The following is a 26109-nucleotide window of genomic DNA, read 5'->3' on the forward strand; positions in this document are numbered from 1 at the left end:
TACTCGAACCATAAAAGAATGAGGAACAGGGCTGGGGATGTGGCTCAAGCGGTAGCGCGCTCGCCTGGCATGCGTGCAGCCCGGGTTCAATCCTCAGCACCACATACAAACAAACAAAGATGTTGTGTCTGCCGAAAACTAAAAAAAGAAAATAAATAAATATTAAAATTCTCTCTCCCCCTACTCTTTAAAAAAAAAAAAGAATGAGGAATATATGAAAAATGACAAAATACTTTCTATTTTCTCGCATTTCTAAAATGGAAAAAAAAATTTCATTATCCTCCCCCCCACCAAGAACTGTGATGGTTTTACATAAACAGACCAGAAAGGCAGGTGTCTAAATAAACAGACAGGAAAGTGTCTAAAATCTAAATATAAATAGGCAGTAAGTGTGGTGGTATATGCCTGTAAATCCAGTTATTCAGGAGGCTGAGGCAGGAGGATCATTTGAGCCAGGAGTTTAGTTTGGATAGTATAACAAGACTTGACCTCAATTAAAAAAAAAAAAAAAGGTAGAAATAATAACCTTTACATAATGTTAGGTCCATACTATTAATGTCTACATGGGTTTCTAATCAAGGTATACATCTGATGCTTAATAAAACAGATTTTGGGGTTGGGGCTGTAGCTCAGTGGTAGAGCGCTCTACCACTGAGCCACAACCCCAGCCCCAAAATACCCCAGTTTTATATATTTGATCAATTCAACAAACATGTATGCAAAGTTTTGTCTTAGGCTCAAGAGTACAGAAATGCATTAAACCACAGCCTGGGGCAAAGAATTGACTGACTCTGTAGTGATTTGAACAAAAACCCTAGTATGCGTTTTTCTTGACTCCAGTGGCTATTCTAGAAGTCACTAAGAAAACCTTTGCTCCAAAACATGTGAGTACCTGTAATCCCAGCAGTTTAGGAGGATGAGGCAGGAGGATTACAAGTTTAAGACCAGACTTAGAACCTTAGGAAGGCCCTGTCTCAAAAGTAAAAACAAATAAAAAGGGCTGAGGCTGGTAAAGTGCCCCTGGGTTCAATACCCAGTATCAAAGATGGGATAGGGTGGGAAGGGGCATGACGACAAATGGGCCCATTTTCTAGCCACAAGATGTCACTGCTCACCCAGACAAGAACAGATTCAGACAGGAGTCAATAAGAAAACTGAAGCTGAGCACAGAGGCTTAATTAATGGAGAAGCTGAGGCAGAAAGATCACTTTATATCCAGGAGTTCCATGCCAGTCTGGGCATCAGTGATTCTCTATTTTGGGGGGGAAAAAAAAATGATGGGAAACAAGTAGAGCCCTCTTGTGCAGATAATACTTTTAAGAACTCCTGAGAAAAAAAGAATAAAGCAGAGAAATGGAGCAACAGATAGAGGTGGATATCAGATCAAAAGAAAGTTTTACCATAAATCTGGTTTTAAGAACAGAAAATATGAAAGCTTTCATAAAAGGTTATTGCCCTCCTCAATCCAAGGCAGCAGAGAGCACAACACTGTTACCAGCTCTCCTTAGGATTCAATTCATATAACATATCTATTTTCTCCTTGCGTTCTAAATGATCCTAAGGTAAAGGAGCCTGTGTTGTTAACTTTATTCCCCAACACACAGCCCAAAGCCTGATAAGAAAAGGAGAGGCTTATTTGTGATCTATACAAACACACTCACCTTTCCCTTGTGATGGGTATTCTCAGTTTTTCTGATAATAAAACCTGACATAAATTCCTGTAAGATTGCTAAAAGAGAGACTTTGAAGAACACTAAACTCCAGAAAAGAGCTTCTCATACTAGAAGGCCTAGACAGATAAATTACAGAGAACAATAAGCTCCAAAGAAAGCCTCACCTGCAATTGAACCATTAGGTTAAAGAAAGCTTTATGAACAAAAAGCTGAGCAGAGCTGCATTACAAATCTTCTGATTCTATATACCTCTGCTTGATTGCTCGTCACATTATCCAGAAATTTCAGATTTCGTACCACAGATCAGATCTAATCCAACTCTTCACTTTGAAAAGACATCACTCCCCTTCCTCTATCCTAACTCCTCTCTCATGGTTCCCCTTTTATGTTGCCTTTGGCAATGTCCTTTTGGTTCATCTCTGTATTTATGATGTTCCATTCTTCTTACAGCTTAAATGCTGTAAATTATTTTCTAAAGACACCACTGTTTACTTTTTTTTTTTTTTTTGGCAGTATTAGGGATTGAATGGGTGATTGAAAGCTACACCTTTAGCCTTTTTGTCTTCAGACACGGTCTCCCTAAATTCCTCAGTCTGAACTTGTGATCCTTCTGTTTCAGCCCCTCCTGAGTAGCTCTGTTAACTTTTAACCTAGAATTTCTGAATTCCCAATTTGTTTATGTATCATGCTGTCATTCTTAATTACGCTGCCTTATAAATAATTCAAAAGAAAAGAAATCATGAATTCCTTTTTTTTTTTGGTGGTACTGGGGATCAAACTCAGGGCCTTATACTTCTAGGCAAGCACACTCAAGCACTTTCCCACTAAACTACATCACCAGCCCTTTTTCCCAAAAATATTGAGACAAGAACTCAGTAAATTGCCTGTCTGACCCTGATCTTGTGATCCTTCTTCCTCAGTCTCTGAGTAGCTGGGATTAAAAGCATGCACCAGTGCTCCAGGCTTGCAAATTGCAACTTCTTACTCTCACAACTAGACTCAGTTAAACAAGGACCATCTCAAACTGGGGTTGTGGCTCAGTGGTACAGCACTCACCTAGCACATGTGAGGTACTGGGTTCGATCCCCAGCACTACTCAAAAATAAATAAATAAGTAAAAATAAAGGTGTTGTGTCCATCTACACTTAAAAACTTTTTTTTTTTAAAAAGACCATCTCTTTCTACTTCTAGGCCTGACAGCCAGGTATTTAACTACATCACCAGCCCTTTTTCCCAAAAATATTGAGACAAGAACTCAGTAAATTGCCTGTCTGACCCTGATCTTGTGATCCTTCTTCCTCAGTCTCTGAGTAGCTGGGATTAAAAGCATGCACCAGTGCTCCAGGCTTGCAAATTGCAACTTCTTACTCTCACAACTAGACTCAGTTAAACAAGGACCATCTCAAACTGGGGTTGTGGCTCAGTGGTACAGCACTCACCTAGCACATGTGAGGTACTGGGTTCGATCCCCAGCACTACTCAAAAATAAATAAATAAGTAAAAATAAAGGTGTTGTGTCCATCTACACTTAAAAACTTTTTTTTTTTAAAAAGACCATCTCTTTCTACTTCTAGGCCTGACAGCCAGGTATTTATTAAGTCATCCAAGATGATACAATGTTTTCTCCATGAAACAAACTAAACTGGTCAGCCTTTACTTAATTAGTTGCTTAGTTTGATTAGTAATTTATGGTCTGAGTTTCTGAGTGTAGTCCTTCATGTAACTTGATTGTGCCAGCTTCTTCACATGCATTCCCAGAAGCCTATGCCCACTGAGACACGCTACTTTCAGCAGTCCCATAAGACCAGAGGTTCTGTATGCTATTCTAAAAGTCTACTAGAAAAGGGTCAAGAAAGCTTACTAATAGCCTAAACAGATTAATCTATTCACACCTCTGAGCTATTCCTGAGATTAATAATTAGAAACAATAAGAGATACACAATTTTAAAGTTGAAATTTCAACAGTTTTTGAGAACTTTTCTGCAATCCAAAAATTTTGAAGTAATTGGACATGGGCATGTACACCTATAATCCCAGCAACTCAGGAAGCTGAGGCAAGAGGATTCCAAGTTTGAGGCCATCCCAGGCAACTTAGCAAGACCCTGTCTTTAAAAAAATAAAAATAAAAAGGACTGAGGATGTAGCTCAGTGGTAGAGAGCCCCTGGGTTCAAGGGTTTAAGCCTCAATACTACAAAAATAAATAAATAAATAAAATAAATAAATGAAATATAGAAATAAAAAGTCTGGGGATGTAGCTCAGTGGTAAAGCACTCCAGGTTCAAAAACCAGAATTGGAGGAGGGAGTGAAAAAAAAGTTTTCAACATAGCTGCCATGTCAGAAAATCCAATTAACCAAGGCTTATCTTGACTATTTTCAAGCAAGATAAAAATATGCTTGTGAGGTACCACTCTATAGGTAACTTACTCAAGGCTCCCAAAGGTGTTAACTTTTAACAGGCTTATTAGGAGGTTTTTTTTTTTATCTTCTAACTTACCTACACTGATTATAGACAATAATCAGAGAAGGTTCATAGCCTTTCCACCATGATGAGTTTACAAGCTATGTGCTAAACTATAAGGGTTTCACTAGAGTTGTTCACTTGTGATGCAAAGTAACAGCACATGGAAGGCAAACAATCTTTGGGGTATCCTATTTATCCCTACCTCTAAGCTTATTCTTCCTAAGAGAATACAAAAGAAGTGTTCCAGGCATTCAACACTTAAATCTTTAAAATTACAAAGTAGTTACTGATCATTTTGAACCATCAGGTGGTTAGAAGCTACAATCTGTTTTATAGTCTAATCAGCTGCTTCTCTTCCTTCCTCAAAATGTTAAATACTCTTACCACTATAAGACTAACATTTTGGCAGAAAACAAGCTTGACACTGCAGGCAAGTTCTGTGTTTCACAGGTCCCCGAGGAAGCAGGGTGCCCATGCCCTAAAGGTAAGTCTCACTTACTGAACAAGTAACCTGGAGCTGTTGCTGCTGTTGCTGTGGTGGTGGTGGCGTCTGTTCTTGGGGAGTTTGTTGCTGCGGCTGCTGTTGGGGGTCCCATATATGAACAGTCTGAGCTGTATTCTGGTACGTGCCTGCCACGGCCTGCACAGCCACTGGAATGTGGATGTTGCCATTCATGAACTGTGCTGGAAAGAGAGAGTTTGCAAGGGTCTGCACTACCTCTTCATGGGAGTTTTTCACTACAGACGTGGTGCCCACCATCTTCTCCTTGTCATCCTCCAGCTTTACAGCTGCCAGGGCTGTGGGTGAGCCACTGACATGAACTGCGTTGTAGGCTTCCTGGGGAATGGCAATGTGGGTAATGCTCTGCTGCTGAGGGTCCCCCCGGGGCTGGGCAGAATAAACAGGGATGGTCCAAGTTTCTCCTGTAGGGCTAGTAATGGTCCCAGTGGCACTGTACAGGTGGGCACTGTCTACTGTCAGTAAGTCTGGCCTCAAAGACACATAACTCTGCTGCTGGCCCTGTGGTATGGCCAGCACGGTGGCCACCGGCTGCCCTGAGATGGCGTAGGACACAGTGATGGGCATGTCCACTTTGCGTTTCTTCACAGGCTGGAGGACACTGGCCGTGCCAACCCGCCGCTCCCCTTCCCGAGGTGAGCCCTGCTGGGATGGTGGTGGGGAAAGGGCACCCACGGTCTGGATTTGAATCTGCTGACCCCCAGCAAGAGACTGGCCAGCCACAAGCTGAGCCTGGATTTGCTGATGTGGGATGTGCTCTTCCGGGATTTCTGTAGTCTGGATCTGCTGGGCCGCCTGCACGTGCTGCACCTGGATCTGGGCTGCTTGTAGCTGCGAGGGGCTGGGACTTTGTAGAGACGGGGTCTGGATAGAAGGGGCTGCTGACTGCGGTGCCTGGCCCTGGATCTGCACCTGGACCTGGATGGGCTGCTCGGCAGGCTGGTGAACGGTGAGCTGCGGGGAGAGCTGCTGAGCCGAGACCTGCTGCGGAGACTGCTGTACCTGCACCTGTACCTGCAGCAACAAGATTCACCAGTGAGTGAGCCAGACAATATTGAGAATCCAGCCCCCCGGGAAAACAAAAATCTCAGATAGGGGCCCTGTGTGATATGAAAGGGGGTGGGGGTGCAGCCCAGACAAAGCTTCTAAGGATGCCACAATCCCCCAAAATGTTCTTCAGCATCACATTGCATTCAGAGAGATACCTACCTTAGAGAGCAAGTCAGTCAGTCAATTGGGTATAAGAAAAAAATTAATCAGAAATTTTGCTAATTTTTAAGTTTATTTGAAAATGCAACCCCTTTGCTTTTTGTATATCAATACAGTGGTACAAGTATATAATTTATGAATATATGATTTAGAAATATTTTATCTCTGGAGCAAGTGACAAAAAGAGTGGGGTCACCTATTCTACGAGGCCAGAAAAAACAAACACAACCCATTCCCAACTGCTTAACTCAGGATCAAACCTATTTCCTATTATGAACAAGTAGAAAATATAACAGGGACAAAGTTCTTGCAATCTCCTCTGGAGTAATTTCCAAATTTGCTATTTTAAGTTCAAGCACTGTTGCATGTGTCTTTAGACTACTCAAGATACTCTTGTTAATGGAGAAGTCATTTAAAAATACTAGTAATACTCCAAAGAATCCAGATAATTTATTCTAAACAAGATTACTATATGCTAGAAACACATTTGGGTAACAATGTAGCTTGTGTCTTTTTACTGTTATTTCAGCATACAAAATAGCAGGAAAAGATGCTAATTATACATACTATGCAATTAAAAAAAAAACACAAAAAAACCTTTCCCTAACTACAGGTAGAAATTAGGAAGATAGAAAACAAGGGAAAAGAAAATAAAACAAAACAAAACAAAAGACAGATATTAAGAAAGCAGATGAGGTTGTAAATCAATCTAATAACAGAAAGATACACATGACACAAGGTAACAAGTATGATGCTGGGATAACTGGATATCCACATGCAAAGAATGAAGTTAAACCTCTTCCTCATATCATGAACAAAAAAATGGAAAAGAATGTGAATAGAGGGGCTGGGGATGTGGCTCAAGCGGTAGCGCGCTCGCCTGGCATGCGTGCGGGCCCGGGTTCGATCCTCAGCACCACATACCAACAAAGATGTTGTGTCCGCCGATAACTAAAAAATAAATGTTAAAAAAAAAATTCTCTCTCTCTCTCTCTCTCTCTCTCTCCTCTCTTTAAAAAAAAAAAAAAAAAAAAAAAAAAGAATGTGAATAGAGGTTTCTTCCAAAAAAATATACAGCCAGGTGTGGTGGTGCACAACTGTAATCCTAGGCAGCTCAGGAAGCTGAGACAAGAGGATTGCAAGTTCAATGCAGCCTCAGCAACTTAGTGAGGTCCTAAGCAACTTAGAGAGACCCTGTCTCATAATAAAAAACAAAAAGGTAACTTGGTGGTAAAATGCCTCTACGTTAAATCTCCACTATCAAAAACAAAAACAAGGGGCTGGGGTTGTGGCTCAGTGGTAGAGCGCTCGCCTAGCACATGCAAGGCCCTGGGTTCGATCCTCAGCACCACATAAAAATAAATAAATAATTATTAAAAACACAAAATTCCATATACAAATGGCCAACATAACTGGTTATTAAGGAAATGCAAATCAAAATCAAAACCACAATGATACCCACTAGGATGGCTAAAATAAAAAAAGACAAGCTGGGAATAGTGGCACACACACCTGTAGTCCTGGCTACTTAAAGAGGCTGAGGCAGAAGAATTCTAAGTTCCAGGCCAGCCTCGGCAAAATATCCAGACACAGTCCCCCTGCACCCCCCCCCCAAAAAAAAATCTACAAGTGTTGCTGACGATGTGGAGAAATCAGAATGCTTATATAAGATATATAAAGTTGACACAGCCACTTTGTCACACTTTGTAAAGTGTCTGACACTTCCTCAAAAGGTTAATACATAACAAACATAACAAACATGATAAATAAATCACATGATTCAGCAAATACACTACCAGGTATCTTCCCAAGAGAAATAAAAATATCCATAAAAACTTGTACATAAATGTTCACTGCAGCATTATTCATAAAACAAAAGGTAGAAAGAAATCCAAAATATTAAGCTAATGAAGTCCATTACAGGAGACCACATCATACGATTCTGTTTGTATGAAATGACCAAAAAAGATCTATTTTCTATAGAAACAGAAAGTAAATTAGTACCTTATAGATACAGGGGCAAGGAAGGGTAGGGGTTAGGGAAAACATGCAGTATTACTAATGGGAATAGATATTTTTTAATAGGGTGGTTAAAATATTAACCACCAGTTGTAAAAACAGTTGTAAAAACTCATTGAATATACAAAAACCGCACTGAACTATATACTGTTTTTTATTTCTTTGCAGTAGTAGGAATTGAACCCAGGGCTTAGCACATAGTAGGCAAGTGCTCTACCATTGAGCTACATCCCTAAGTCCTGTATACTTTACTTATTCATTTATTTGGTGCCAGAGATCAAACCCAGAGCCCTACATATGCTAGCATGCACTATTCCACTGAGCTATATAACTACAGCCCCTAAACTGTATGAATTACAATGTGTAAATTATATCACAATAATGATATTTCTCAATTAAAAAAAAAAAGATAAGCCATCAAGTTGTGTAAAGAGTTCAATACTGAGATCACAGACTTGGCTTTGAAGTCCATGAGTAATATGCCTAACCTTTAAGTTTCAGTTTCCTCAAATATATACACAGGGAAGGAATGTCCACTTCCCTATAGAGGAATGTGAGAATAATATTTAATAATAAAGTAGTAAGATGCTATAAAAATATTTTATTCCTTATTTTTTTCCATGGAGTAAAGTCACATCTCTTTACAACATCAAATTATAGTTCCCTGCCCTTCAGTAGATGAATGGATAGGGAAACTTTGGTATATATACACAATGGAACATTACTCAGCATTAAAAGAGAATAAAATCATGGCATTTGCAGGTATATGGATGAAGTTAGAGAATATAATGCTAAGTGAAGCAAGTCAATTCCAAAAAAACCAAAGGCCGAATTTTTCTTTGATATGAGGATGCTGACACACATAGAGACTGGGGGCGGGGGACGAAGCATGGGAGGAATGGAGGAACTTTAGATAGGGCAAAGGGGAGGGAGGATAAAGAAGGGGACAAAGGGGTAGAAATGATGGTGGAATGAGTTAGACATCATTACCCTAAGTACATGTATGAGACACAAATGGTGTGAAAATACTTTGTGTACAATCAGTGTCTTGAAAAAGTGTGCTCTATATGTATAATATGAAATGAATTGCTTTCTGCCATCATGCATAACAAATCAGGTTAAAAAATAAATAAATAAATTATATATATATGTATGTATGTGGCTCCCAGGCCAACATCATCAGCATCACTGAGGCATTTATCAAAAATACACTGTCTTGGGCTGGGGATGTGGCTCAAGCGGTAGCGCGCTCGCCTGGCATGTGTGCGGCCCGGGTTCGATCCTCAGCACCACATACCAACAAAGATGTTGTGTCCGCCGAGAACTAAAAAATAAATATTAAAAATTCTTTCTTTCTCTCTCTCTCCCCTCTCTCACTCTCTCTTTAAAAAAAAAAATACACTGTCTTCTTTTGAGAAGTGTCTGTTTAATTCAAAAGAGTAGCTTGAAAATTTTTTCTCCCATTCTGTATGTTCTCTCTTCCCCTTTTTTCTTTTTTTTTTTTTTCTTTTTGTGTTACTAGGGATTGAACACAGGGCCTTGCACTTGGTAGACAAGTGCTCTACCACTGAGTTACGTCCTCAGTCCTCACATTCTTGTTACCTTGGCTGTGCAGAAGCTCCTGAGCTCTAGGAGTCCTAGTGAGAAAGCCAGTGTTTATGACTGTAAGCTGGTGTGTTGACCCTGAGTTTTATTCTAGGAGTTGCATAGTTTTTGGTCTAATTTCTAGGTCTTTGAGCCATTTTCAGTTGATTTTTGTGCAGTGAACCCAGGGTCTTAATCATGGTAAGTACACACTGTATAACTGAGCTATAACTCCCAGCCCCAATATCATTTTGTTTTGTTCTGGCTATTTTAAGTATTAAACTAATATTTTATTTAAAGGAAAATAAGATGGGTCAGTATTTTGGATTTCCAAATTCCATCTCCTAAATAGTAATTGAAAAAATTACTGGCTATGCACAGTGGTGCACAACTGTAATCCCAGATGCTTAAGCAACATAGCAAGACCCCCTTCTAAAAAAGAAGAAGAAAAAGAACCAACAGAAAAGAAAGATAATAAATTACATTTCTATTTCCACATTTTCCTAAAGCTACACCGGTCTAGTATCCAGTAATTACACGTATCCAACAATCACTCAAAATGTGACTAGTCAAATTACAATATGCTCCAACTGAAAAACACATACCACATTTGAAAGACGTGTACAATAAAAGAACTCATTAATAGTATTGTATTAATTACATATTAAATGATTATAATAAATGTTAATGTTGTTTTAGAATTAATGTCACTCCCCTCTTCTCCTACAAAAGGCCACTTGGTTGAAATATAGCTCATTACTAGAATAAGTGCTTTATTATCCTGATTGAGGCCCTGGGTTCAATCCACAATGTTTCAAAACAAAAAGCAGGGGGCTGTGCCTCAGTGGTAGATGGCTTACCTCACACATGTAAGGCTGTAAGGCACTGAGTTCGATCCTCAACACCAGATAAAAATAAATGAATAAATAAAGATATTGTGTCCATCTACAACTAAAAAAAGGGGGACTACTAAAACATATGGAATAAAGCACTCGGCTCATATCATGTTTTGAGCCCCACTGAGGAAGGACCACTGAGAATCGTGCTCAATGTGCCACAAAATTCTGAATCACAGCACCTGTACTCCAAACCCATCTATAACTTTTAACAATTATTCAGCAAAACCTTAGAAATCTTGGTAGGATTTTACTGCTCACATAATGTTCTTCTGCAGGTCGTCTTTACCAAAATATTAGACACTTATCAAACTTTTGATTATTTATCAAACGAACTTAAAACCATGGTTGGGAAGAGATTTAAATGTGGTAAAAGACAGAATATAAAGGTCCAGAAAAGAGCAATACATGGCCCACTAATCCTAAGTGATGATCAGGATCCAAAAGTGCCAGTAAGTAAGTAGCTGATTTAAGTGCTACTTTTGGCTGCAAACCTTATGTTTGCATAATACACCATATATTATGAACACTGCCGCCTCAAGGCAAGTGCCAGAATCACTTTCCCAACCTCTCCCACAGCTGAAGTGTAGGCATGTGACCAAGGCTTCCCAAATTAGACACACAGCATGAAATCTGGACATGGGCAGCAGGAACCAAGGACTGAATTTTCTGGTGAAAGTGGGAGGATGTGGCAAAATGCAGCAGGATGACCTAAGTCCCAGCAAAGACTGTAGTGTGAAGACCTGTGCCCAAAAATGGGGCTGAAAATCTCTACCAAAGCAGGCTAGCAATGTGACCCAGATCTAGTTACTGGTTGGATAGCCTTCAATGTCTATTCTCTGGCTTTCTCATAAATCCTTTGAATTACCTTCTATTCTTTAGTGAATGGTTTTTTTAGTAAACTTGGAGGAGTTACAGTGGTCCTTCAGATCATCTCATAACTAAAAACCTGAATGGAGAGGCTGGGGTTGTGGCTCAGTGGTAGAGTGCTTGCCTAGCACATGTGAGGCCCTGGGTTTGATCCTCAGCTCCACATAAAAATAAGTAAATAAAATAAAGGGATTATTTATAAATAAACAAAAGATATTGTGTCCAACTACAACCAAAAAATAAATATATATATATAAAAAAAAAAAGATGCTCACACTGTTTGAACTTCATGTATTTACCCAGGGGAGGGGATATTCACAGAGGATACTACAGATTCCAACTGATCTGTGACACTGCATGTCTAAAAATAAAAAAGAAGAGGGATAATGCTGGGATGACAATGACAAGGAATGAAAAACACACTAAAGCCTTCAAATTTCACTTCCAGCAACAAAAAGACCAAGTGCTGAGAAGTGCCTTTTTTCCAAAGTATTCTTCATTTAGCAAACTCTAGCAAGGCTAGACTGACCAACCAGCCTTATGTGAATGCTCAGTTCTTTCCCTGTGGAAGGGCAGAGGAGAAACAAGCAATTCTATGGGTGCCAAGGAAACCAAACCTTGGCATTCATCATCAGGTATTTCCTCTGGCACACTTACTTCTTTTGGATGCTTTAAGAAGCTCTGAAAAACAAGTTTCAAGTGAAACTCCTTCACTTAACGCAGAAAGACCTAACAGTAACAAAGAAGTTGGCACTCCCCCAATATTATCCACACTTAAATGGGAGTTCTTAGCTGGGAGTACAGCTCAGTGGTAAAGCACTACCTATGACACATGAGGTCCTAGGTTAAGTCCCCAGTAATGTAGGATTTTTTGTGTGTGAGTGTATGTGGTGCTGGGGATTGAACCCAGGGCCTGGTACATGCAAAGCACTCACTCTACCAACTGAGCTATATCCCCAGCCCTGGAAAAAAAATTTTTTTTTTTCAAATATTCCTTAGTACTCCACTCTCCAACTCAATTACTATTTGGGGTTTTACTATTACTGTTCAAGGACCACTACATTCTACATGCTAAAAACCAGGGTGAAGGCAGGCATGGTGATTCACATCTATAATCCTAGCAACTAAGGAGGCTGAGCCCAGAGGATCCCAAGTTCAAAGCCAGCCTGGGCAATTTAAAGACTATATCTCAATATTAAAAAAGGGTTGGGAATGTAGCTCAGTGATACAGCACCCCTAGGTTCAATCCCCAATAACAATGGAAAAAACAAAATTAAAAAATAGGGTGATATCAACTGTTTTTTTTTTTTTTTGAGGTACTGGGGATTGCAGCCAGGTGCATGCTAGGCAAGTGCTCTACCCCTGAGCCACAACCCCAGCCCCCAAACTGGTTTTGAAACTCAACCATCTGCTAAACATCCTCCCCAATCAAGATGTATTATCTATCTCATTCTTCTGGCCATAAAGGACAATACAATACAATTGTACCCTTTGTATTTTTTATTTTGAGAAAGAGTCTCACTAAGTTGCTTGGGGCCTTGCTAAATTGCTGATAATGATCTTGAACTTGTGACCCTCCTGCCTCAGCTTCCCGAGTTGCTGGGATTATAGATGTGCACCATCGTATCTGGCTTGCATTTTAAATGTTATGAAAATGAAAGACTAGGGCTGGGGATGTGGCTCAAGCAATAGCGCGCTCGCCTGGCATGTGTGCCGCTCGCCTGGCATGTGTGCGGCCCGGGTTCGATCCTCAGCACCACATACCAACAAAGATGTTGTGTCCACCGAGAACTAAAAAATAAATATTAAAAATTCTTTCTTTCTCTCTCTCTCTCCTCTCTCTCTCTTTAAAAAAAAAAAAAGAAAATGAAAGACTAAATTAAAAATGGTCAGCTAGACTTAACTACCCATTTGTTCAAGAAAGCTTGGCTAAAAAGTCTTATTTTTTAGGACTGGGGATGGAACCCAGGGTGTTTTACCCCTGACTTTTACCCCAAGACCTTCTTATTTTTTTTATTTTGAGGGGATCTTGCTAAATTGCTGAGAGTCTCACTAAACTGCCAACTTCTGATCCCCTTGCCTCACACTCCCAGCCAAAACATCATTTAGCACTTTACCACTGACGTACTTCTCCAGACTATGTTTTTGCTTGTTTGTTTTGGTATCCAGGATTGAACCCAGGGATGCTTAACCACTGAGTGATATCCCCAGCCCTTTTTTTCTATTTTATTTAGAGTCAGGGTCTCACTAAGTTGCTTAGAGCCTTGCTAAGTTGCTAAGGCTCACTTTGAACTCTCAATACTCCCGCCTCAGCCTCCAGAGCCACTTGGATTATAGGCATGGGCTATCATGCCCAGCTTTTTTACATTTGAGATAGGAAATCATTAAATTTCCCAAATGGCCTTGAACTTGAAATCCTCTTACCTTGGCTTCCCAAATAGCTGGGATTACATGCAAACACCACTGATCCTAGATAATCTTAACCATTTTATATACGGGACTTAAAAATCCAGAATTTGGTATCTGCAAGGAATCCTAGAATCAATCTCCCATGGACACTGATGAATGACTGTACGAATGTGTATATGTATTCTTTAAAATCTTTGGTCAAGGGCTGGGATTGTGGTTCAGTGGTAAAGCACTTACCTAGCATGTATGAGGCTCTGGGTTTGATCCTCAGCACCAAATAAAAATAAATAAATAAAGGTATTGTGTCCATCTATGACTTTAAAAAAACCTTTGGTCAAGTTGGGCACAGTGGTACATACATATAACCCCAGTAACTTGGAAGGTTAAGGCAGGAGGATCATAAGTTGAAGGCCAGCCTCAGAAACTGAGAAAGATACTGTCTCAAAATAAAAAACATCCAGGATGTAGCTCAGAGGTAATGTGCCCCTGGGTTAAATTCTCAGTACAAAAAAACAAAAAATAAAAAGTTTCAGAGATTCCCCCCAAATAATCTCTTGACCTCTGTACAGACATATTCCTACTAATTAAAACCTTAACAATAGCAGGCTCTAGCCTGCAATCCCAGCAGCTCGAGAGGCTGAGGCAGGAGGGTTGCAAGTTCAAAGCCAGCCTCAGCAAAAGTGAGGCGCTAAGCAATTCAATGAGACCCTGTCTCTAAATAAAATACAAAAAGGGCTGTAGATGTAACTCTGTGGTTGAGTGCCCCTGAGTTTCACTCCCAGTACAAAAAAAAAAGAAAAAAGTTTTAACAGCAAATAGTATATTTAACATGCTGTACATTTCTCTTTTACCTGAACCTGCTGTGGCTGCTGAACCTGGATCTGCTGCTCTGGCTGTGTTTGTGGCTGAACACTGGTGGTGACTGGACAAGCAAGTTCAAGCAAAGACCCAGCCACTTCAGTGCTGTCTGTGTAAATGCAGTTCCCACCCTGTTGGTACACCATGGTAGTAGTGGCTGTCTGCTGGAACTCCTGAAGGGCTTCTGGACCCTTAGAGGCCAGTGAGTCCAGAAATTCCTTCATCCTGTGTTGTGGGACAGACCGTGCCTTCACTCGAATATACTCTTCAAAGGAGATGGTGTTCTCCAGAGAATTATTCATATTGCAGAGTCCTTAGGGTTCCTAAAAATAAAGGAGCAGAAGTCAAATTATGCTATTACTTTTATATCTTAAAGTGTATAGAAGCAATCAGCCTGGTATCAGAGTAGAAAATTCTGGAATCCAAAGTAAAGTTTTATTATACCACCTTACTTTTACAGTGGACTGTGTTTGAAAACACTTTTTAACATTTCTTAAACGAGCTGTATCACACTGAAAACAGAAAATAAAAGCATGCTTCACAGTACTGAATGAAACAGGCTGAAAACACATTCCCCATCCAGCACTAGGCCAGTCCCATCTTCTCTGCAGAGCCAAGCACTGGACAGTAAATGTCACATGCAAAAACTGTTCTCTGACCATCACAGAGAGTACAAACAGACAAAAAGAAAAGAGATAGGAGCAGAGATTCCGTATGACATATTATTTCTGTTCCCAAGTATGTCCTTCACTGGAGAGACAGGTATGCCACCTAGCTGTGGAGAGAACCAAGAGACAGGGGTACATGTTCTTCATCTCTCATCAGAAACACACAAAAAAATCTCATTTTGTCATAGACTGCTTACATTCTTTTGTAGAAAGACTTAAGAGGATGAACTCTGAAATCAATATACTTGAGTTCAAATCTCAACTTGATCTCAACTGTATAACTCTAGACAAATCAATGAATTTTAGTTTGTTTATAAAATAGGAATAAAACAGTACTTACCTCTGAGTTCATGAGGATTAAATATAAGAAGCACTTAGAAAAGTACCTGAGACAAACAAGCAACACTATGAAAGTATTAACTAATTTTATTAAAATAATTGTGGGGAGAGAATTGAATAGTACTTGAAATAATTAGGTCACTACTAAAATTCAAAAGTCAATTCTGCAGATTTTTCATTAGGTATTTATTTATTTAAGAACTGATATGCAGAGATTGACAGTAACTCAATTACCTTGGAACAATCAGGCAAACTAAGAATACTGAGTGACCTGCAGCTTCCACCTTTGCACCACCCTCCTTTGACCAATACTACCTCCAGAACAAAAGCAGAAATGGATGAAAGAGTAATAAAAACCAAGTGAAGCTTCTTGACAAAAAGAACATTCAATCTCAAATGTCTGGAAACGTGATTTATTTCTTTAAGCAATCATGCTACAAATATTAGTCTTTTTTGCTATGCAGGTGCTCTGCATTATGTTACAGATTTCAGGTATGTAGAAAACCATCTCTTTTCTTAAACTGGTTTTTAACTGGCAGACAAGACTGCTCTAGTCATCTCTAAATAGCTCACACATGGAAGGTCCTTCTTCTAAACCTGTTGCACTTGGAATTCAATATGGAACAGGAAAATTATAATTCCTTCTTCCTGTAACATCTATAACTTACAACCACAAATCATACAATCTAGTTATATATAAACACTAGGGAAAAGGCATATACTACTTTTCCCTAGTAAATAGTTAATATACTATATATATATATATATATTTTTTTTTTTACTATATTTATATGAAAAAACTATACATCCAGATTCAAGAGGGAATGCAAAGAAATATGTATTTACTGCTATTAAATTACCGATGCTGGCATTATTTCTGTGTGATACTATATATTAATACATAAATTTATATTTGGGTACTTTCAAACAGAACAGATCAGCAATGAATCTTAACTATGCATACAATGTATTATGAATATATTTCTCCAAAAATAAAGAACATATTTTTTTCTTAACCTATCTGAAATCAAAATTTCCAGACCATTACCCTTAGGAGGGTCCCTACTTCTCAGGAAACCCCAAGCACAATTGACTGCAGAGAACAACTACTACATGTCACCGAGGTGTAAGGTGAAACCCTTGCTGATAGCCTCTTCTCTTCTGAAACAACACTCATTTGCCACTTTTCCACTACTTTTTTGACCACTTCCCTAAGTCCAGCTTTCCTTTCTCCCTGCTGCAGGGGCTTTCAGTTATCTTGTTTCAAAATAGAAAATTAAATCTACTATGAGACTTCAAAACAACATTATCAATGATGTCCACAGCACATACAAAAAGACTCAAGGCCAAGCACACTGTCCTTCCAATAGATTCAGAGAAGGCTACTCATTGTGGGTGACCCACAAGTACTCACTCTACAAATCAGTAAGGAATGTGTTAAAGTTTTCCTTTGTTCAATAGCCTCAAGGCTGGATTTCCTTAAGGTATCTCTTACAATAAAGACCCAATTCACAAGGGGATCTGTATATAATCATATATACCCCACTGCTCAAAAGTGGTCAAGGGAGAGGTTATGTGAGAAGCTTTTACTGGGTCCTCTACAATGCCAGTGCATTTCAGTTTTTCACCTTCATTATAAAACAACAGCTAGGTCAGGTACACACTTCCCAGATACTCAGGAAAAGCACTTAGGAGTTCCAGGACAGCCTGGGCAATTCAGTGAGACCCTATTTCAAAATAAAAAGGGCTGGGGATGTAGCTCAGTATTCCTCAGTACTGGGGGGAAAAAGAAAATTAGCAGGGCTAGTGATATTGCTTAGTGGTGGAGCACTTGGATCCCAGAACTTCAAATAAAAGTTAAAAAAAAAAAAAAAGAACAGAACAGCTGCAGGCATAGAAACGCCTGACTGTAATGTCAGGGATTCAGGAGGCTAAGACAAGATGATCACAAGTTTGAGGCCAGTCTCAAAAACTTAGTGAGATTTTGTCTCAAAATAATAAATAAAAAAGGGCTGGAGATGTGGCTCTGTGGTAAAGTGCCTCTGGGTTCAGGGTTCAATCGTTAGTACCAAAACAAACAAACAAAACAAACCAGCAAAGGTCAACTGGAACTTAAATTTCCTAAATTTATTTTCTTCAACATGTAGTTGAACTAGGAATGTGGTACAGCACTTGCCTGGCAAGAGTAAGGCTCTGGGTTCAATCCCCAGTACTGCCAAAAAATAAAAATTGCTTTGTCACAGTAGCTATGATTCTAGTACAGGCAATTTTGAAAATTCAAGCAATCTCAAGTTGGGTTGTTGTTGTTGTTGTTGTTGTTTTTGGTCCTGTTTGCTTTTGAACCTAAGGCCTTGTCCATGTGAGGCAAGCACACTGTCACTGAGCTACATCCCCAGTCATTTATTTTATTTTGAAATAGGTATCCCTAAGTTGCAAAGGCTGGTCTCAAACTTGTGATCTTCCTGCATCAGTCTCCTATGCTGCTAGTATTTTAGAGTAGCTGGAATTACAGGTGTGTTCCATTAGGCTTAGCCGTCAAATCAATTTTTAAAAAAGCAAAGACAGTCATGCAAGAAATTCTTTTTTTGTCAGCAATCTGGGAGATAATACAAGTAAACACCCATTCAAAGAAATACTTAAAGTTACAGAGCTGGAAAACTTTCATATTAAGAATTGCCCAGTAGGGGCTGGGGTTGTGGCTCAGCAGCAGAGCACTGACCTCACAAGTGTGAGACCATGGGTTTGATCCTCAGCACCACATAAAAATAAATAAACAAAATAAAAATATTGTAGCCCATGTATAGCTAAAAAAATACAAAAAAATGAAAAAAAAATAATTAAAAAAGAATTGCCCAGTAAAGCCAGTCTCTAGGTTAAAAGGTTTTATTTCCCCTCACTCAAATTTCAGAAGTTCAGGTAGGACAGATTAAGCTTCATCTCAGGTCTGATATTAAGTATGAAGAATTTTACCACCATTTCTTCCTAGATACAAACTTCTTTCAATATTCAATTTAGAATTCCACCTAGTTTTTTATTATTTTGTTTCTTAATTTTTGAGATTTTTTTGGAGAGGGCAGTGATGTGAAGCCATAAAATGTAAAGTAAAAACAGCTAAAAATATGCTTTGACCTCTGGTTTTTGATCTACCAGTCTTAAATATTTATCAATTGTCCAGGAGAGTTTAAGGCATTTAAATCATCCTACTCTCATGATAAACCTCTGCCAATCACATTACTTCTTTTTTTTTAATATTTATTTATTTTTTTTAGTTATTGGCGGACACATCATCTTTGTTGGTATGTGCTGCTGAGGATCGAACCCGGGCCGCACGCATGCCAGGCGAGCGCGCTACCGCTTGAGCCACATTCCCAGCCCACATTACTTCTTTTTTTAATAATTTTTTAGTTGTAGATGGACACAATACCTTTACTTGTTTATTTTTATGTGGTGCCGGGGATCAAACCCAGTGCCTCATTCATGCTAGGCAAGTACTCTACTACTAAGCAACAATCCTAGCCCTTACTTTCTTTTTTTCGTTTTATAATAATAAGGATATTGAAGCCCAGAGACACTTCACCATTAAGCTAGATTCCCCAGTCTTTTTTTTTTTGAGACAATCTTGCATGTTGGCCTGGAACTTTCAATCCTCCTTCCTCAACCTCTGTAGTTGTTGGGATTACAGGCATGAGCCACCACCTCTCCTTTATTAATTTTTAAAAATTTTTTATTTTATTTTATTTATATGATTTGAACTCAGTGCCTCACATGCTAGGCAAGCACTGGATCACTGAGCTACATACAACCCCATTTATTAATTTTTACAACTCCTATTTATTAATTTTTAAAATGTGGCACCTTGTACATGACAAAGCACATGCTTTACCACGAGCCATACCCTAGACCCCTTTGCTCTCTCACAAGCAATTAGCTTAGTATAGTTTCTATTTAATAAACCTTTTAAATAAGAGCATTTCATGCCACAATAAACTAGAGCATTTTTTAAAAATATATATTTATTTAGTTGCACTTGGACACAATACCTTTATTTTATTTATTTATTTTTATGTGGTACTGAGGATCGAACCCAGGGCCTTACACATGCGAGGTGAGTGCTCTACCGCTGAGCCACAACCCCAGCCTAGAGCATTTTTTTAAACCAACGTTCCAAGACAGTAAAAACCATTTGGCCCATGCCATCTCCAAACAAATGCTTCCTATCAGGATTTCTAGAATAGTACATTCAAAAGAATTACTACAAGAAAGTCTAATCCAAATATAAATTTATTCCCTGAGCAAAAGAGCAAACAAATTGGATATTAAGTTCTCAGAAAGAACTGAGCAAAAGCTTCAAAAAATAGATGCTTATAAAGAAGCAAAATGTATTCTTTAGGGCTGTGTGTATAGCTCAATAGTAAAGCACTTGCCTAGCATATATGAAGCCCTGGGCTGGATCCCCAGCACAAAAATAAAATGAAAGTAATTCCTTAAAATTTTCATCAAAAGGGCTGGGGTTGCAGCTGGGTGCGGTGGTGCATGTCTATTGTAATCCCAGTGGCTCAGAAGGCTGAGGCAGGAGGATTTTGAATTCAAAGCCAGCCTCAGCAATGGCAAGGCACTAAGCAACTCAGTGAGACCCTGTCTCTAAATAAAATACAAAATAGGGCAGGGGATGTGATTCAGTAGTTGACTGCCCCTGAGTTCAATCCCCAGTATCAAAAAGGGGGGATGGTGGTGGTGGCTGGGATTAAAGTACAATGGTAGAGCGCTTGTGAAGCATGTGTGAAGCACTAGGTTCCATCCTCAATACCACATAAAACTAAATAAAAATAAAAGTACTGTGTCCATCAACACACACACACACAGTTTTTTTTTTTTTTTTTTTATCAAAAAATAAAAAGACCACTGGGCATGGTGGTCCATGCCTGTAATCTTGGCTCGGAAGGCTGAGGCAGGAGGATCACAAGTTGAAAGCCAGCTTCAGCAAAAGGGAGGTGCTAAGCAACTCAGTGAGACCTTATCTCTAAATACAATACAAAATAGGGTTGGGGATGTGGCTCAGTACTCGAGTGCCCCTGAGTTCAATCCCTAGCACCCAAAAAATAAGAATAAAAATTTTAAAAATAAAAAATAAATAGACCAACAAGGTTTTTCTTTCAAAATATTTTTTAGATGTAGATGGACACAATACCGTTATTTATTCGTTTACTTTTACATAGTGCTCAGGATCAAACCCACTGCGTCACACATGCCAGGCAAGCATTCCTGCACTGAGCTACAACCCCAGCCCCCAATAAGGTTTAAGTAGAAAAAAAAAAAATTATATAACTGTTAGAAAATGCAAATACACAGGTATTTATCATATTCTTCTCTATTCTTAGAAATGTTTGATGTATTCTATAATAGGGCTGAGGTTGTAGCTTAGTAGTAGAGTGCCTAGCATGTGGGAGGCATTGGGTTCAATTTTCAGTACCACATATAAATGAATATATAAAGGTCCATTCAACAACTAAAACCACTTTTTTAAAAATTCTATAATGCTTCATGTTTTGTTAATCACTGGTCATGTATTTAAAGTGTTTTAGACCACAGAGTATAAAACTCTCTGCTGTGCTCCAATGGTAGGTGGGGCTTGAAGCAGAAGTCTCTGCTTCTCAAATGCTATTTTCTGTAAAATTCCACAGAATTATTTGAGAATCACTGAATCAGAAGACAGTAAGAGATTTTAACAAATAATGGATTCAATGAAGAATTTAAGAATTTTTAATGGAAAAGACAAATTTGAAGGAACATAATAAATCTGTTCATTTTTACAGACTAAATCGTTTCTGGTTTCCTTTCTTGTCCTTTCAATTTGCCCTCTTGAAGTATCCACCAGACTTACCCATCCCAATAATAAAAATAAAACCTCATCAAGTTAACATTTGACCTGACACATGCTGACAAGTACATACTGCTTAGAATAATTAAAGCTTCAGAAACATATTCAAAAGTCCTCGCCAGCCAGGTGTGGTGGCGCACACTTGTAATTCCAGAAGCTCGGGAGGCTGAGACAGGAGGATTGTGAGTTCAAAGCCAGCATCAACAATGGCTGAGGTGCTAAGCAACTGTTAAGACCTGTCTCTAAAATAAAATACAAAATAAGGCTGGGGATGTGGCTCAGTGGTTGAGTCCCCCTGAGTTCAATCCCCAATACCACCCCCCAAAAAATAAAAGTCTTCTCCAAAAAAAGAAAAAAAGCCCTCTCTACCCATAAGATCAGATTATCATTTTATCTATAATATTTGTTTTCAGCATACTTTTTGTAATATGGAATACTTCATGAATTTATGTGTCATCCTTGCTTGGGGCCATGCTAATCTTCTCTGTACTATTCCAATTTTAATTTATGTGCTGCCAAAGCAAGCACTTTTTTTCTTTGGTAGTACTGGGAATCAAACCAGGGCCTTATACATGTTAAGCCTGTGTTCTACGTCTGAGCTGCATCTCTAGTCCCTCACAACATGTTTTATTAAAATATTCTGGTCCATTTAGAAGTTAATTTTGCATGATGTGACCTAATAATTTGTCTCTGTACCACTTATTTTTTCACATTTCTTAAATTGGTGCATTATAGTTATACATAATAGTGGGATTTGTTATTCCATATTCGCACATGCAAACAATAAACAATATAACAATATAATTTGATCAATAATATTCCCCAGTATTTCTACTTTCCCTCTCAGTACCACTTATTGAATTATTGAAATTCCTTTGCCTATTCCCCAGTATTTCTACTTTCCCTCTCTGTGCCACTTATTGAATTATTGAAATCTCTTTGCCTGACAAATTGAAACATCAATGTTATTATATAACTAATTCACATGAATAAGAACTGCTTCTTTTTTGTGTGTGATTCCACTGACCTTTCTACCATCTGATTAGCTTTAAAAAAAAAAAAAAAAGGGCTTATTGGACTGGGGTTGTGGCTCAGCAGTAGTACCCCCGCCTAGCATGTCCGAGGCCCTGGGTTCAATCCTCAGCACCACATAAAAATAAATAAATAAAATAAAGGTATTGTGTCCAACTAAAAAATAAATATTAAAAAAAAAAAAGCATATTAACATGGGGTCATGGAATTTCTTGCCCAGAACGTTTTGGGATTTTCAAATACTTAATGACACTGAGACACATGTGTAAAAAAGCAGTCAACACAGTTTTATTACTATATCCCAGTATTGTTTAATCATACATTAGAAAAAAAAAACTGTCAAAATATATCAGAATATTAACAGTAGTTATGCCCAGCTGATAGAATAACAGGATTTAAGTTACTTCCTGTTAAATACTCTGTTCTCTTCACAAGTTGTATTAAGTCAAAAAAGTAACTAAAGTCATCCTTTTCTACACAGTGATCAGACTGCAATAACAGTAACAGATATGAAGACAATTCTTGTAGATGGCAATATAATTTTCCCTCAATATCTGAAAACAAACAAAACCATCTAGCACCAAAAACTTACATAAGATTGTTAACTTCTTCAAGATGATACTCACAATACACAAAGGCTGAGCCTTAGAAATAAAGAGAAGCTTGAGAATACTACCCTCCATAACCCCAAAGAGACAAAAGATTCTTAATTAGCTCCAAGTCAAAGACTTGGTGAGCAGAAAGAAATTAATTAAAATCTGTGAGGATCTTTGAGCACTCCCAATTTCTGTGAGCCAAATGAAAAAAAAAAAGAAAATACACTAGGACTAATGGAGGGTATAGAGTCTATAAACAAGTATTTGCTTCTAAATACTTGAAGTAGAGCTGCTTTCAGAACAATAAAGACAAATTAGTCCCTCATCAACAGATCCACATTTTCACTGCTAAGTACAAACAGATCATTGGTACAGACCCGGTATTTGCTCCTGTGGAGCTCAGTACAGTGTGCAGAACAGTCCCTCAACACATAAGCTATTATTTTATAACTAGAAAAAACGATGGCACCATGGAAAACATTACTCTAAAACAATAATCATTTCCATAGGATTGGGGTTTTTTGTTTTTCTTTTTTTTTTTCTATTTAGGTATTAAGGGAAGATCTAGGTACTCAGCAGAATCACCCCCTCTTGGGTCACTTCCAGACTCTCTATACAGCTCTGTTGAATAGGTCTTGAATTTGTGACGGGCTAAGATAATCTGAGCTGCCTCAGAGAGTCCTGCCTCTTCCTTGGGCCTCAATCCCCTCTTAAGGATTCCATCTACTCTAGCAATGGCTCCTCATAGTTTACTTAAGTCTGATTTGAAGACTACATTCATAAGAAAAAATTAATTTCCATTTTGAGGAGTTACAGTCATACTTGTCATAATTAACATAAGGAATTAACACATGCCAGACAAATGCTTTACCACTTAGTCACGTTCCCAGTCTCTCCCTACATATCTTTTCTTAAAGATACTAACCTACTACAAGGTTTGTGATAGAAATTACAGAAATTATCCCACTGGGCCACTCATCTGACCCATGCCGTTATAGGAATCTCTAATTTGGGGGCATTTTCACCATGTTTCTATTCTGGGACAACACATACTTTCAACCAGAAACTTAAAATTCATATTCCTACCAAATACTGATAGGCTGTCAAGTGGCACAAACACCTGCATTAGCTAGTGAAGTTAAAATATCCATTTCATAACACCAAGCAATCCTGCCCCTAGGTATATATGACACACTCATTTGTGTAAAAGATACTTATACAGGAAATGTTCATAGAAATTTTGTTAGCCAAAAACTGGAGGCAATTCAGATGTTTATCAACAGTGGAACAAATAAAATTATGGTTTATTCATATAACAGAATATAATATTGAAAAGGGAATCAACTACAGCTGCAAACATGGACAAATTTGAAAAGTATAATGGTACAAGGAGGTGACAATAATGAAGCATGATTCCACTTATATTTTAAAAACCAAATATTATGTTTAGGAATTGTAAAATGAAAAAGAAACAATGGGATTATCACACAAGTCAGAATAGTAATTGTCTCTAAGTACTGAGAAACTGTGACCAGGAAGGGACACCATAAAGGTTTCAGAGGTTTTGGCATTGTTCTATTTCTTAGAGAAGTAATTATATTGGAGTTCACTCCATAATTTCTCTCTCATTAAATTGTGCACAGATCATATCTGTACATATAATGTATACAAATAAATATTTCATAATTGTCTTAAAAAGGAAAGCGTCAGCTTTCTGCCACAATTCATCAGCCCTACCTACATTTTGCCCTGACGTAAACACTGACCCAAAGACCATTCCTTTTCCCCTTTCAGCAAAGCAAAAAAATTAATGTGTCAATTTTTCATGCAGTCACTTCAGTTTAATAACAGAAATCACAATGGGGAGGGGGGAGCTTGATGGTTGAGTATGTGTTAGACATGCGCTAGGCCCTGGCCTATCCAGAAAAAAACAAACAACAACAACAACAAAAATCACAATCCAATAGGACAGGTGAAAAAAAAAACACAAAGGAAGCATTTAAGTCAAGCCTGAAGAGGACTTAGAACAACTGGAACAAAATTCGGGGCAACAAAGTAACAGAAAAGAACAGGTGTTCACATAACATCTCATTCTGAGGGCAATTCAGAAATAAAAGACCCTCACAAATAAAAGGTGGTCATTTAAAAAGCAGACAAGCAAGAAGCATGAGAACATCAAAAATAAACTACAGCTGATCAAATTAAAAGAAAACATGCAAGCTTAAAGGAAGACATCCCTAAATTTTGAAGCTTCCATAAAGGAGGTCATCCATACCCAAAGCCTCTCACTATGGTCATTTTATTGGAACAATTCAAACTTTAAAAAATTCAACTCTATTTCATCTTTTGTTGAAATGGCAACATGAACTGAAAAGGAGATGTGGAACTGTAGAATTTCATGGATACACAAACAATTCATCACAGAGGACAAGATGATATCTAATAAGAAAATCTCAGTTGATGAGATAATGGAAACATTATTTACAAACAGCAATTTAAAAGATCTCTACCGAGATCAAAACAAATATGATCCAAAAGGAGGTGACAATAATGACAAGAAGGTGACAATAATGAAGTATAAAAAAAAACAATAAAACAAATTTAAAAAACAATAAAACAGTATAACAAAAAAACAAGTATAATAAAATTATAAGTATGTCCTAGATAAACTGTGTTTTTTTGTTTTGTTTTGCATTTAGGACGTTAATTAATGCTTTGCTATGCTAAGGTTGCAATAACACTTATATTTTAAGAGAACAATGTTCAAGCAACAAACTGTGGCTGGTTTTAAAGATGTAGCAGTCTCCCACATCTTCAGTTTTCCAGCACTTAGCAGATTCTGGCAGACAGTACCCAGAATGACTGACAGGATTGTAATGTTTCAATAATAGCAGGAAAAAACTATGCACACATACTTCTAGCATATGAACAATTTTAACTCACCAGTCACCATGTTGCATGTATTTCTGCTGCTTGTCCTGAGTTCTTAAGACTTCTAACATTCTGAAGAAGACAGAACAAAGAAGTTCCTTCCATCCTCAGCCTCTTTTTAAGTTTTAACTTTGTTCTTAAAAAAATACAGTGTATTAGAAAAA

General features: G+C 38.2%; 1 protein-coding gene and 1 non-coding gene across 4 annotated transcripts in view; both read right to left on the minus strand.

Moving 5' to 3' along the window:
* Positions 1–26109, minus strand: part of Qrich1 (glutamine rich 1) — a 47684-nt gene that overhangs the window by 19549 nt on the left and 2026 nt on the right. For 2 of the 3 annotated variants that reach the window (XM_026383855.2, XM_026383856.2), the window contains exons 2-4: positions 25958–26017; positions 14495–14824; positions 4636–5670 (exon numbers count right to left, since the gene is read on the minus strand). In XM_026383855.2, coding sequence (XP_026239640.1) covers positions 4636–5670; positions 14495–14803 — 1344 coding nt within the window. In that variant the 5' untranslated portion in view covers positions 14804–14824; positions 25958–26017. The remainder of the gene's footprint in view (positions 1–4635; positions 5671–14494; positions 14825–25957; positions 26018–26109) is intronic. The other variant, XM_026383857.2, reaches the window with a different exon arrangement.
* Positions 21809–21914, minus strand: LOC113179449 (U6 spliceosomal RNA). Its single transcript, XR_003300351.1, has one exon. It is a non-coding gene; the product is annotated as a U6 spliceosomal RNA (small nuclear RNA).

This window comes from Urocitellus parryii, chromosome 2 (assembly GCF_045843805.1).
Source record: "Urocitellus parryii isolate mUroPar1 chromosome 2, mUroPar1.hap1, whole genome shotgun sequence".
In the NCBI taxonomy this organism is placed as follows: Eukaryota; Metazoa; Chordata; class Mammalia; order Rodentia; family Sciuridae; genus Urocitellus; species Urocitellus parryii.